General features: G+C 50.2%; 1 protein-coding gene across 4 annotated transcripts in view; it reads left to right on the top strand.

Moving 5' to 3' along the window:
- Positions 1–13,791, top strand: part of MFSD13A (major facilitator superfamily domain containing 13A) — a 31,468-nt gene extending 17,677 nt beyond the window's left edge. The window contains exons 1-9 of one of the 4 annotated variants that reach the window (XM_053983240.1): positions 214–276; positions 6,051–6,319; positions 6,769–6,848; positions 7,658–8,107; positions 8,962–9,079; positions 10,049–10,145; positions 10,864–11,035; positions 11,585–11,778; positions 11,993–13,791. In XM_053983240.1, the coding sequence (XP_053839215.1) occupies positions 6,155–6,319; positions 6,769–6,848; positions 7,658–8,107; positions 8,962–9,079; positions 10,049–10,145; positions 10,864–11,035; positions 11,585–11,778; positions 11,993–12,246 (1,530 nt within the window). In that variant the 5' untranslated portion in view covers positions 214–276; positions 6,051–6,154 and the 3' untranslated portion in view covers positions 12,247–13,791. Of the gene's footprint in view, positions 1–213; positions 277–1,555; positions 1,627–4,767; positions 4,855–6,050; positions 6,320–6,768; positions 6,849–7,657; positions 8,108–8,961; positions 9,080–10,048; positions 10,146–10,863; positions 11,036–11,584; positions 11,779–11,992 lie in introns of those variants that run through there. The other 3 variants (XM_053983241.1, XM_053983242.1, XM_053983243.1) reach the window with 3 other exon arrangements.
- Positions 13,792–14,180: the final 389 nt, after the last annotated feature.

Here is a 14,180-nt window from a genome sequence, read left to right as displayed (position 1 = left end):
CTGACTCCAAGCGCTGGCGTCCCGGCCAGGCCGCGTTTCCATGGCGACGGGCGGACGGACCGTAGAGGTGGCGCCGCACCAGAGAGGCTCGTGCGGATGGGGGCGGGGATATGCAAATAAGGGAGCCGAGTGACCTCGCACGCGATGGCTGCCGGGAGATGCCGGCGGCTTCACTTGCCAGAACGCAAAATGGCCGCGGGGCGGGGCTGGGGGCGCGCACGCGCGGCCGCACAGTGCGACAGCGGAGCGGCGGGGGAGCGCCGGTACCGGACGCAGGTAGGAGGCGCCGAGGCAGCGGGCGGGCATTTCTCCCGCCTTATCGCTGGCCCCGGCCTGTCTCTCTGCCTGTAGTGTGGTAGGGTGGCGGACCCCTCGTCCGCTCAGTAAGGTGCTTCGGGTAGGGTGGGAGAGACACAACCCCCGGGGGGGCGTCTCTGTAGGGGGTGCCCCCTTCCCTGCAGTGGTAGAGCCCTGGTGGATATTCCCTGTGTTATCGTGGATGATCCCACTTTGGGCCGGGGGGTGCCGTCGCTCCTTGGTCTCAGTGCCCATGGGTAGGGGGCTCAGTCCTGGAGCCGGTGGGATCTGCCTCCCGGCAAGGCGAGGCGGCTCTGGCATTGCCTTCTTCTCCCGGAGTGTGCCGCGGGTCTCTGGTGTCCCTGTTACGCCTTTCCCTCACCTGGCAGGCTTCAACCCACTGCCACGGAGCCTGTGGGAGAGCCCACCGCGGAAGGATGGCAGTGCCTCTGGAGAGCTCCTCAGGGAAGGATGGCAGTGCCTCTGGAGAGCTCCTCAAGGAAGGGTGCAAAGCCTCTGCATGGCCACCCCTTCCTCTACCAGGGTTGCCAGGCCTCCCCTCAGCGTGGAGGGTCCCTGTGGATGGGGCACAGGGGATGGCAGCGCTACTCGGGCACGTCCAAAGTCACGGTGTCCCCATGGCCAGCCTGACTCCGCAGGCATCGCCTGGCTCCCTGTGCTCCTGTCGTGCAGGGGCTGCAGTTGGTGACCCAGTCAGTGGCGTGTGGCCCTGCGGCTGCAGCTGGGGCCCTGCGGAGGCACGGTGGCTTTGGGAGGTTTGCATAGGTGACAGACTCCCTGTTCCAGGGAAGCTGTGTAGCAGAAACTCCTGGTGGCTGCACTTGGCAGAGTGGTGAAAGTTGCTTCTCACCTGAAGTTTCCTGTTAAGTCTTAACAAAGAACAGGCAGAATGTGTGCAGTAATCCCCTCTTGTAGCTCCTTTGAAGCAAATCCTGGGGTTTGTTTTCAGTGATGATTTCAAATTTACTTCTAGTTTTGTAATTTGAGGCCAGAGTTACCTGGCATTGGTTCCCATCCTAGTGCTGTGAGGTCCATTACAGGATTAGAGCTTATATTAACAGCAAATGATCAGGAACAAGTTTTTAAATACATTTAACACACTTCCTTTACACTGTAAAACAACGAGTTCTTTAGACACGGGATGTTGCGTGTTGTTAAGGTAAAAGCCTCGGCAAGTTCCAAGGCTATGAGAACTGCCCAGTTATCTCTATATTGACAAACCTTGTGTTTTTATTAGGGAATGAGATCTGATTGAACAAGATTGCTCAGCTGGAGCACAGCTCCATGGAAGCTACCAGCTGGTTCAAGGTATTAATTGTCTGTGTGGCAGTTGTGTTGGCGTGTATGAACTCAGCAGGGGTGTTGGAAGGACATGATTGCTTGTAATAAGAAGGGTATTACTTAACCTCATGATGCACCGTCATCGGTGATTGTTGAATTGGTAAACAGTACTGGGAAATGCCCTCATGACCTCTTTCAGTCATGTTTCCATGCCTGATCCAGGTGGTTTCAAAGTTTTCTTTTCTTCACCCATCAGATACAAGGCTGCTGAGAGCCTGCTTTGGGGTGTTTGTTCACATTTCACACAGGACTGTGTTTAATGTTCCCTCAAGAGTCCTTGTTACTAAGGGATTATCCGAGGGTGTTAGGAGGGTTTCAGGAGAGGTATGGAGTGGAGAAACAGAGCCTTGGAGTTACATTCATCTCTAAAAGGGTGCACAAGATCAAAGTTTTGTCAGAGGAGCTTAAATTTTGTGAAGTGTGTATCTAGGAAGGAGCTTGCCTGGGACAGAAATAGGATTTTGAGAGGTATATTTTGTTAAAGTGGAGGCTTTTTTTGGTTTCATTTATTCAAATAGCTCTGTGGAGGGATTTCTCATTTTCTGACAGAGTTCTTCCAGAATCCAGGTAGCTTTGTGGGATGAGGACCCTCTGAGATGTCTTGTGTTGTGGAGGTGTCCTGGGGTACCATGTGTGAGAGGGAAGGAGTGTGCAGACCCTGGTCTGTACTCCCAAAATGGGCTCATCACTGACAGATAACCCTGACCAGACAAAGACATGCATGACTGTCCCTTGCAGGCTCTGGGAGGAATTGATGTGCCCAGCACCAGGAGTTTTGCTGGGACAGGTCACAGGACATCCGCTCTTCCACAGGTGCAGCTCCTGCCCAGCTTCCCTGTGCGTGGGGCTGGACCACCAGCAGGCTGGTCCAGACAAATATCTATAAATAGGGTTTTGTCTCAGGTGGTTTTTCCAGCTGCTGTGTGGATTTATTGTATGGCAGTTGCAGACATACACAGCTGGCTTAGTAAGCCCGTCAAAACCCAGAATATGCAGCAGAGGCAGTGTAGTGGCAGCTCAAGCAAGCACAGACATATCCTGAAGTATTATTTGGGATTCCAGCCTGCATTACCCACACAGGGGAGAATGAATATGAGAGTCATCCCAATACTGCAGTCAGGTCTGCAGATGGCTGTTTTAGGTTGCTGTGTGGCAGCTTCAGCACATAAAAATCATCTGGCCCTGCTTAAAAGGCTGGCTTGAGCCAAGATTCATATGTATGGCTCTGCTGCTGGCTCAGTGCAAGTGGCTTCAGCTGTGGAAGGCTGGAGCTCAGCCCTGTTGTAAGGCCAAAGCATTGCTGAATCACCACGGGACACGAGGACTCGTGCATCCAGCTGTGAGCTGGCTAGGAACTTAGAGCACATGTGTGAGCCCCAAGCTGTGGTGTGTTCCAGACACAGCTGTATGCCAGCACTCTCAAACAAAAGCAGTGCTTTCCTGGTAGCCAGTATTCCAACATCCTCCTCAGGAAGATAAGATCTGTGGACGTCACTGGCAGGAGCCAGATGTCAAATGCGGAGGAGGAAGTTTCTCAAATAAAGACTTGTTGCTTTTTAATTTATGAGCTTGTTGCTTTATGACTGTGTTAGAGGTTCAGCATGAATGAATGATAGCTATTCCCTCCTGCAGCTCCTTTCCCATTACTTCTTACAGCCTCATGTTGAAAAGTTCTGATATACTCCATGAATAATTCTCCATCCCAAGGAAAAGGTTATGAAAATACCAGTGTGGCAGTAACACAGTGCTTTGGGTGTAGAAGTGAAATCTGCTTTTTGCAGACAACTGTGATTTGTTTCTTTTTAACTGCACATTTGCGGATGAGGAGGGAAAAAATACCTATCAAATGACCTAATGACTATCCTAGCAAAAGTGACATCACTTGCAAATATCAGCTGGCTGGAGAGGTTGCACATCTGTGAGGGAGTGATGAGGGAGCAGAAAGAAAGGAAGTGGAACTTCACCCTCTTTGAACAGTGCTCTAGCATTTATATGACAAAATGAGGTGTCTGGAAATTTCAACAGCTGTGGTTTGTGCAACATGTGCTCAGTGAAGCGCTTTTTGGATGGGGACAGCATAAAGAGCAGCACTAAGACCAAGGCTTGAGCGGGCTCTGCTTTCACACAAGTTTTGGGTAGCAAAGGCAAGCTTAGGATAAGAATCACCCTCATAGTAGGTCACACTGTTGGTCTGCCTCTCCCCATATCCTGCCCCAAGGTGGCAGCAGGAGATGCTGTTTAGGGGGAGAGCACATGAGTCTGGGCACCATTTGTGGCCTTTCCACTTGTCCACCCCCAGCCTGTATAGCTGTCTTGGGGCGGTTAGAGGGGATTTCCCTGCCTTGTTCCCTTTAGTAGCTGTTTGTGTACAGCTGTTTTCTGTGAATTTGTCTAATCCTTTGAAGCTGCTGCCCAGCTCTCTAATATCCTTTAGCAGCGAATGTCAGGTGTTTTACTACCTGATAGATAAAGAAATATTTTTGTGTGCTTTAAGCTGACTTCCTGCTAGTTACAGTGAGTGTTTCCAGTTCTTGTGTCCTGACAGTTCCATGAAGGGGCACAGAACTCTGGTGTCTTCATCTCTTCAGTCAGTCCTCCACAGAAGGCTTTTGGTGAGAGACAGAGGACTTACCTCTGGGACAGTTGCCTTAACTCTCCCTTCTTCTTAACCTTTGTCTTTATGCATCAGGACTCCTTTCCAATTCTTTACCATACAAAATGAAATTTTCCCTTGAGGCTTGTCTGTCTTTAGTTATGTCTATAAAGGTTCATTGTCTGGCTGAATTCTCTTCCAAGCAGTGTCTTCCTTTTTTCTGGCCATGGGTTTTGGCCTGGCAGGGATGCAGAATGGTGTCTGAGCTCCGCAAGGGCTCTGCAGTTGGATCCAGTTGAGGTCTAGTGCTTTGGCTGGGAGTGGAACGGAGCTGCAGTTTCAATCTAGTGATGTAATTGATTGGAACAAATGCCGTTCCTGCTCCTTCTGAACTAGTTATGAGGAATTCCTTGGCCTAGGCAGAGCAGATGGTTATTTTTGCTTTTCTAATCTTGCCTAGAAGTGGTCAGACTCATGGCTTCAGGGAAATGCTGAATGGGACTGGCCTTTCATCAGATTTCATACCCAGACATTTATTCTTCTGCTTGATTTCCTGCTTGGACTTGCTGCAGCTGGTGTTGCAAGCCCAAGAGGATGGTGTGGTGCGTAGGTTCCTATTTCTTATGTGTTCTGTCTTATCCCACATTGCAAAGCCCCCATGATGTATCTGAGTTGATTGAATGCAGACCCTGGAGAGCTGAAACAGGAGTGGCACACAGCCCTTTATCTTGCTTTTGACAATGCCAAGATGACAACCTTGTTGTCACCCTTCATGTGTATGTGCTGTGAACAGGGCTTTTCATGATGGCATGGGCTGGAGGAGCTGACTTGTACTGATTTAAGAAACCCTTATGTCTCACATAAGTGCTTTGTGTTTTGCCTTGGGTCTGTAGCAACTGACGTGTGAGAGAGAGCTCAGCCTGAAAAGCACAAGAGAACATTTCTGGCCCCAGCTCCTGGCCATGAGCTCCAGTCAGTGCAGGTGTGAGGAGTCCTCCTCTCACACTCAGCCCCTTGTGAACATACAGCGGCTTGTTCTGGTCTAAGGCTGCTGTGTCCACGTGTTTTATTTATGTGTATATTGCTGTCCAGCCAAAGCATCTTTATTTCAGACTACGGTCCTAAGAGTTTGGCCACTCCAAGGCAAGCTGGACAACTGCTAAGGCACTTCCGGTCACTTTTATTGTATGATGACAGCGTGCCTGCTGCAGTTGTGTTCTGGTCGTGTCTCTTCATACCACAAAGCAGCAGCACTGCTCACCATAAATAACTCCTGTCTGAGCCAGTCCAGGTGCAGTAAGATATGTCTGCCTGGGGAAAGCATTGTGCACATGTGAGGTTACATCACAGGTCTTGTCATTTTTATTTGGGTAAAAATTTGCATTAGTACCTAAAAATACCAGTGACTAGGTGTGATTTCTGAAGGCTGCTTTGTTGTTTGCAGCTATCTAGCTTGATTCTTCCTGTGACCTTGCCTTTAAAGAGCTGGATTAATTGTCTGCTTGCTGGATAACAAAGAACATTACAGGGTAAAGGACAGGTCAGACTGCTCAGGAGGAGGCAGTCATATCCTCAGGAGCCCATGGCCTGGCTTCAGCTTAATGAAACAGCTTTAGTGCAGCAGACAGTTTTTAGTCTCTTAAATCCCCTCCAATCCACTTTGTAGCAGCTCCTCAAAGTAATATGAATTCTGATCGCTGTATGCAAAGATTTACCAATTAACTTGATTCATCTTTTACTTTATTTAAGAAAACAAATCTGTTTTCATTTTATTTTATTTATTTTTTCTCTTCTGCAGGAGCAAAAATGGATTGGCCCCAACAAAGATGTAGTAGGTGTTGGGAGAAGACTTCTCACCTGAAATGGAGGTGATCGAAGGAGCTGAACACTGACTGCACCAACATGGGGCTGCGACTGCTGGCTTGTCTTTTCCATTTGCCCACTGCAGTGATCTACGGCTCTCTGTCGCTCTTTGTTTCCATTTTGCACAACGTGTTCCTCCTGTACTACGTGGACACCTTCGTCTCTGTTTACAAGATTGATAAACTGTCCTTTTGGATAGGAGAGGTTAGTTTTTTTTCCATCGGCTTCTGCACTCTTTAAGTAGGAAATTCTGAAACCAAGACTGCTCTTTGCTAGAAATGTGAAAACTGTTAGTTATAACAGCAGTGTTCCCTTTTGGAGAGGGAGCAAGGGAGCCTTCCAAGTGCTAACTTGGGCTTTTCAGTTTTTCCCACTTATGTAAAAATAGAACAAGCTGGGACAGAAAATACAGAGACTTTGTTCTTAAGACTGCCTTTCCTCTGTGGATGTTGGGGTGTTTCACAGGCTGTAAAAACCACTGGCCTTACTGCCAGTTGCCCCAAACAGGGGCATCATACAGTGGTGATGGGGCAGGAAAGGTGTGCTGGGACAGTTCCTGCTGATGGCTCACCATGCCAGCTCAGCACTGCTTGCTTTGGTGACAGAATGGAGCTGTCCTGTGGTTTGTTTCATTGTCCTGTTTTCTTTCCTAGACAGTGTTTCTGATCTGGAACAGCCTCAATGACCCTCTGTTTGGCTGGCTGAGTGACCGAGTATTCCTTAGCACACAGCAGTAAGTGAAGTTCAGCTCTCAGAAGAGTCTGGGAAGTTGTGTAGTCTCTGGGGAAGATGATGTCAAATTGGCAGCTTTAAAATGATGGCGTGGGAATGGCTTACTGGGCATGGAACTCTTAAATACCTCCTTTTCATGGCATCTTTGAAGTTCAGTGCTCATAAATGTTGTTTCAGTACTTGACTGTACAGAGAAAGTCACACACACCTATTGGGTGGATGTGACCCTAACCCTGAACAGTCATGAGTGGTGCAGAATCTAAAATATGGGCATCTAAAATCTCAAGCCGCTGCTATATGAGTAAGCCTATTAATGGGGTGTTAGAGAGTGTCTACATGGTTTGGGAGGCACAAGGGGGAAAAGTACAGTTATTTCCATGTGGAATGCCTCAGACCAGTTGTTCCCAAACTCTATAGGATGGGAGCTGAGGCAAGACAGCTCTGTATTGTTGGCCATTAGCATTTCTCGTGTATTTATGTCAACATTTTAATGAAAATCATGGTGTGGCTTCCTGCAACTAGTAAAAACTCATTAAAATCATTTACATTGCACAAAGTGCAGACAGTACAGCACTGTCAGGGAGAGAAATGCTCCGGAAAAAAAAAAAATCCCTTTTCTTTTTGGCCTTCTTAAACCCATATTTTCAGTGTATTCACTATTAGCTGAGAAGCTATCTGATGTGGGTGGTTGTTACTTGAACAAAAGCTGTATTTGTGTGCCACTTACATGACTTCCTAGGAGAGGAAGGATATGTGATTATGCAGGGTTTTGTCCAGGTACATAAAATATTTTTTTTTCTTCTGTTGCAGGGCAGGAGCAGAGATTTCATCCCCTGAAGTAGTTCTGAAGAGGCTCAGAGCACTAAGCCACAATGGCCCCCTCTTTGCCATTTCTTTCCTGGCTTTCTGGGTTTCCTGGGCTCATCCTGGTTTGCAGTTCCTCCTTTGCCTTTGCATGTACGACAGCTTTCTCACCATGGTTGACCTCCATCACAATGCCTTGCTTGCAGACCTGGCTGTTTCAGCAAAAGACAGGACTAGCCTGAACTTCTACTGCTCCCTCTTCAGTGCCATAGGCTCCCTGTCTGTCTTCATGTCCTATGCAGTGTGGAACAAGGAGGACTTCTTTTCCTTTCGCATATTTTGCATCCTGCTGGCCCTCTGCTCCATTGTTGGTTTCACCCTGTCCACACAGCTGCTCCGCCAGCGGTTTCAGGCTGATGGGAAAGCGAAATGGGACCAGGAATCAACTCTGAAAGAGTAAGGGTCACAAATTCTCAGCAGGGGCAAAGGCCTGGCATAGAAAACTAAATGTGTGAGAAGATCCAGAATGAGGCAAAATTTTTTAATTATCTCTTGTTCTTGTCTATTTATACAGTTTTCAGGATCAGCTGTCACACTGGCTCCTCTGAAAATAGAACAAAGCTTTCTTGTGTCAGCCTTAGTCCAAACTGGAGGCAGAGGCCTAACCTGCTATATGGCCATCCAGTGTTTGGAACATGAAATGAGTTCATGTCTAGAGCACCCAGTGAGGCCTGTGAGTGGTAAAATGTCAGAAGCAGCTTATGAAAGCATTCATGCTTGAGCAAGAGACCACATTGTCGCCCCTGCCCTACAGAATTGGACAAGTGAATGTCTCTCCCTGTTACTCACTTCAGCTGCCTGATAGTGGCTGGGCTGTTGGTAGGCCACACCAAGCTGATTTTCCCTGTTCAGCTCCTTCCTTGGGCTGCCTCACTTGTCATCTCTTGTTATGAGCTGCCAGCATTATGCTGTAGTAGCAGCAGATCCTGATGAGATCTGCCAGGTGAGCTAACTGCAGGAAGAGGAATGTATGTATAGTGGAATGGCTGATAAGAGAAGAATGCATTTCTGGACAGAAACGTGAATTTTGTGTTCAGGAGACAGATGTTCTTTGGGAGACTGTTGCCTGTGCTTCTTACTAGCAATAAGCAATCATTGTTATAGACTCCACTGTTTTGATTGGTCCAGGAATATGAAAGGTCAGGATGGGAGCTGAGGAGAGACAGCTCTGCATTTACGCGGGGAGAGCTGGGGACTCTGTCTTGGTATGAGGGATTTATGGTTGCTTTTTATCCCTCCTTTTCCTTTAGGCTGTACATTGATAAACTCTCCGTCCCCCAGGAGAAGAGGATCACCCTGGCAGAGTATCTCCAGCAGCTCTCCCGGCATCGCAACTTCCTCTGGTTTGTCTGCATGAATCTCATCCAGGTAGGCACAGAAGTGACACGCTGCAATTCAGAGGATGAGCGCTGGCTCTGGCTCTTTGAGATGGATGATTCAGCAGTATGTGAGTTCCTGAGGAAGGGCAGAGATGTTCCCAGCACTCACTTGCTCTTGGAGCCTCCTGCACATGCTGGCTGATTCAGCAGCTGGTAGCCACTCTCCCTGCTTGTGACTGAGGATACTTCCTGAGCAAGCTGTGGGGTGCTCCTTCCTCTCTCTGCAGCATAGGCTGGGTTACGGGGGCTGACTGAGCTCTGTACAGTCCATATGGGGTGCAGAAGCACAGGGCCTGGCTCACAGAAGGGATGAGTTTAGGAGTGCTGTTTGCTGGCGTGGCTGTCAGCACAGTCTCCTTTCCCTTTCCGTTTTCCTGAGGCTCACGTCACTGTTCTCAATGTCCAGCTGGATCCATCTCCCAGCTGGCTTTTACCATTTCTGTTCTTCATCCTCTTCAGTGATGACTACCAAATGCCGGCAGCCTGCCCAGCTTTGTGTGCTGCAGTCGTGGCTCCCTGAGGATCCCTCAGTTCCCCTCAGACAGGCTCTTGATGCTGGTCTGCATCTTTGTGTTCAAGCCTTACTGCCTTACCAATGTCCTCCTGCCGGCTGCTGCCTCCCTCCTGCCATGCCACTGTCTCCCCCAGCCTCGTGGTCACTGCTGTCACCTGCTGGCCCTGTCTGCCCCAGCAGCACTGTGCTGTACAGCTGGGCAGTGGGGCTGACTTTGGGCACAAAGTGGGCATAGCTGATGGCATTGCAGCTCTGCAATCTCAGCCAGCAGTGTTGAAAATGTCACAGCCAAAGTCTTGCTCTGCTGAAGTACTTCAGGCCTATCCTGCATGATCCTTTGGCATGGGGCTCCTAGGACAGCAGAGCCTAGAGGGCTGTTAGCTTTTTCTCTTCTTTCTCACTGCTGTTCCTGTTGACCAGCTCGTCTGCATGCTGCCTTCACAGGTTTTTCACTGCCATTTTAACAGCAACTTCTTCCCTCTGTTCCTGGAGCACCTGCTGTCAGACCAGATTTCTGTCTCTACTGGATCCTTCCTGCTTGGTGAGTTTCAGATGGGACTGGAGGGAGCAGCTGAGTTACATAGGACCTGGCCCGAGTCTGGGTTTGCCCTTCCCAAACTCCTTCTGGGGAGAGGTGTGCTCACATGCAGGACTCTGGGCTGTAAGATTCACACATGCACATACCCCACATTTCCTTGGGACCTCTGAGTTGTCCTTCCTGGGCACAGAAGTAACTTGGAGCCTTTTCTAGTAAGGACAAGACACCAGACTCCAGAGAGGTATTGCTCTGAGTACTAGAGGCTGCAGGATGCATTGTTCCCAGGATGCAGCAGAGAACACAGCCCTGAATTTTATCCCTTTCCTTCTGCAGCATAGACCATTTCCAAGCTGTCATAGATGTGTGGGCATTGGTCCTAGAGTTACCCTGGGAGGGTTCTGTGCAGGCCAGGTTGATCAGGCACTCCTGTCTCTCATTTCTGCTCCAGGGCTGAGTTGCGGCCTCTGCATGACACTGGGCAAGTCTTTTCTTCCTCTCTGTCCATGAGGTTGATGGAAGAAGGTCTCCCTCTGTAGGAAAGTGTGTGCTGTGCCACAAAGCCATGGAATAAATCTGCTGCAGCCTTCTGTATATGCGGAGGAGCTACTCTGTGTTGTGCTGCTGGCAATAGCCAACCTTGCTGTCTCTCTTGGTATCATGTCTGGGGGCACAGTGGAAAGTGAAACTCCATCAAACTGTTTGTGTATCTGTCTCTGCTCAGGTGTTTCCTACATTGCCCCCCATCTCAACAACCTCTACTTCCTGTCACTCTGCCGCCGCTGTGGGGTTTACGCTGTGGTGCGAGGACTCTTCTTCCTGAAGCTGGCTCTGAGTGTTGTCATGTTCCTGGCAGGACCTGATCAGGTGTATCTGCTCTGCATCTTCATTGCCAGGTAGGCAAGCACTTCCTCTGCCCTCTGCTTCCTGGGAAGCAAAATGAGTTGTCCCTGTTTTAAGAAGAGGAGTGGAAGGCAGGGAATAGAGGCCAGGATCATACATAAGCCATGTGGTTTCCAACTCTGATAGCACATGGGACAGGTCACTGCAGAATCCACAGGCTGCCCTGCTGCAGAATGAGGGAGGCAGTAATGTTCAGGAGGTCACAGACCATCAGGACTTGTGGCAGCTTGCACCTGCATTTGCCAGCTGCTGAGAGCTTCTCTCCTCTGCAGCCCTCAGTGTGTGCTGCAGCTGCCGGTGAGCCACAGGTCCAGTGTGTCCTATCCCCCGGCCTGTCTGTGTGGCAGGTCAGGACTGATCTGAGGTGTCACTGCAGGGTACAAAGTCTTATTGATAGTGGTGTTCCTCTCCTGTAACTAGGGCTTCTGAAATTCTTATTTCAAGTGTGGGGAAACCTTTTTCACCCTTGCCATTTTTTCTGCTCTGTCACATTTTCCTGTCATTTGATAGCCCTATTCAGTGCTTTGCCTTTTGTTCTGCAGCAACCGTGTGTTCACAGAAGGGACCTGTAAGTTACTCAACCTGGTGGTCACTGATTTGGTGGATGAGGATCTAGTCCTGAACCGTAGGAAGCAGGCAGCCTCAGCCCTGCTCTTCGGGATGGTGGCTCTGGTCACCAAACCGGGCCAGACCTTCGCGCCTCTGATTGGCACCTGGCTGCTCTGTGCGTACACAGGTAAGGATGCTCCTGGGAAAAGCAGTGGAGCAGGACAGGGCAGACCTGTGAGTTCAGTGTCTGACACCTTGTCCTGTGCCCTGGGTGGGTGCAGAGGGCTCTTCAGTTGCTAACCTGTGCCTGGTCTCTGCATCTCCATGGCTGGTCACTCAAAGAGAATGGACAAAGATCCATCCCCACTGCCCCATTCTCACAAACTCTTCTCTGACACCAGGATACGACATCTTCCAGCGCAACCCCCTGAACAATGTGGTGAGTGCCCAGCCAAAGCTGGAGTCTGCCGTGGCCTTGGAGCCAACTCTTCGCCAGGGCTGCTTTTACCTCCTCGTCTTTGTGCCCATCGCGTGCGCCCTGCTGCAGCTTCTCAGCTGGTCACAGTTCAGCCTGCATGGGAAGCGGCTGCAGGTGGTGAAGGCTCAGCGGCAGAGCCTGACACAAGGCCAAGCACCAGAGGTCAAAGCAATCTAAGGGTGCCTGAGTCCCCAGGATGCTACTGGTTCCAGGCTGGTGCTGGAGGGCAGGTGAAGGGCAGGTATGGTGGGCTGAGAGAACCTGATGTTCATGGTTCAGCTGTGAAACGCTGTGATGCCAATGTTTGCTCATTCCAGGTAGTCATCACTGGGGAAGGCAGAGAGGTTCAGCATGTGAGGTGCCTGAGATAGTTTGCTTGATCTCAGGAGCAAGAACATTTCATCCCAGCCTGTCCCAGGGACCAGAGAGCTGCTCATTCCAGCAAAGAGGTGCTGGGTTGCAGGTGCTAGAAACAGACATCCCCAATGCACTTCTCTGTGCTGGGCGTGGCTCTGGGGAGCCACAGCCTGTCCAGCTGAGCAGGAGGACACTGCACAGGGAGTCCTTCCTCACTAGAGCCTTTCACTCTCGTAAAGTGGAGTGGGAGGCTCCTGAGGGACCAAGTGACCAAGGGAATGATTGCCAAACAGGAGCAGGGATGATAGGATTTTGAAGGCCTTTCCCAGTAACTGGTAGAACCCTCCAACTTGCAGTGCTGTGGTTCTTGGACCAAATCCACTCTTAAGCATTTGTTGTTCGCAGGACAATATCCTGCACAGCCAGGATCTGCTGGGTGTGCTGTTTTATGCTGAGGTTCCCTTCTCTGTGGCCTTGTAGAGGGAGTTGTTGCTGGGCTTGAACTGAGTTCAGAGCCTTGAGCTGTATCATTTTACTGGGCATCCCACTGCATGTGTCTATCCCTCATTTCCTCTTCCACAGCCCCTTCTACTCAGTGCTGTCACACAGCTGTACCATGAGCCCCCTCCCATTCTGGGCAAGGTGAGGGAACCAGCCCCTAATCCAGCCACTGGAAGTGCCTCCCTGCCCAGGGCAATCCCAGGTGACTTGGTGAGGCAGCCTGGTGCAGGAGAGCACAGCCTGGAGGAGACACCAGGTCTTGCTTTTGTGCCTTCAATTCTTTGGAGCCTGTCTGACACAGTATTGGGCAGTCACAGGGTTGGGATTTTACCCCTGTGGGGAGGGGCAGACATCTCAGCTCCTCTGTGCTTGAAACAGTGCCCGAGTTAGATCATCTCATCTGCTGAGAGCAGGTCAGAGAGCTGCTGAGCCAGGGGCCCAAAGAGAGCAGGTGCTTTGGTCTCCCTGGTTTTGGCTGAGAGCAGACGGACAGGTAATCACCAAAGGGGTCCCTGAGGCAAGGGAGTGACTCCTCAATCCCTGTGATGTGTTTGGGGGCAGGCAGAAGGGATGTGCCAAATCCTGTGCCTGCCTGCTGCAGGAAGGGGGGTTTGGCAGGCAGTGGTTGAAGCTGTTGCAAATTGAGGGATGTTCTTTTTTTAGTGCCAGGTTCCCTCTGGGGTCTCAGCCCACCAACCTGCCATCTTGCCTCAGGACATGGCTGCCTTCTGTCTTGGACCAAGACATTCCTGCCATGAGGCTACTGTAGTTCTTACTGGTTCAATCATAAGTTATTTCTGCAACTTCTAACCATGTTTGAGAATGATTCTCCATTTCATAAATTAAAGATGATCTTTTTCTGAATTGCTTGATGATTTTCTTCTAGCCAGTGGCTTTAGCCTGGCTGGGTGAACGTAGTGCTGTGGGGACACAGCTGTGGCTGGGTGAAGACAAGGGGACAGCTCCTTCTCCACAAAACTTGCACTGAGGCTTGGCTATTTCTGCAGGGGGCAGAGGGGATCACCTGCCTTTGAAGGGAGGCATCACTTACCCCAGATGCTTTGGAAGGGCCCAGAGTTAGGTCTGTCCTGTTCCTACACCAGTGGCTGCTGGGGATAAAATGGGACAGTCATAACACTGGGCACTGTGCCACCTCCCCAGGGCCCACCCTGTGAGCACAGCTGTACTCACTGCTCTCTCTGCAACCACCTGGGCTGCACCAGTTCTTCTCACAACAGCAGTGGCATCACCCT

Source organism: Vidua macroura, chromosome 8 (assembly GCF_024509145.1).
Source record: "Vidua macroura isolate BioBank_ID:100142 chromosome 8, ASM2450914v1, whole genome shotgun sequence".
Taxonomy (NCBI): Eukaryota; Metazoa; Chordata; class Aves; order Passeriformes; family Viduidae; genus Vidua; species Vidua macroura.
Note: the sequence above shows the minus strand (reverse complement) of the source record. Positions and strands in the feature narration are given on the sequence as shown.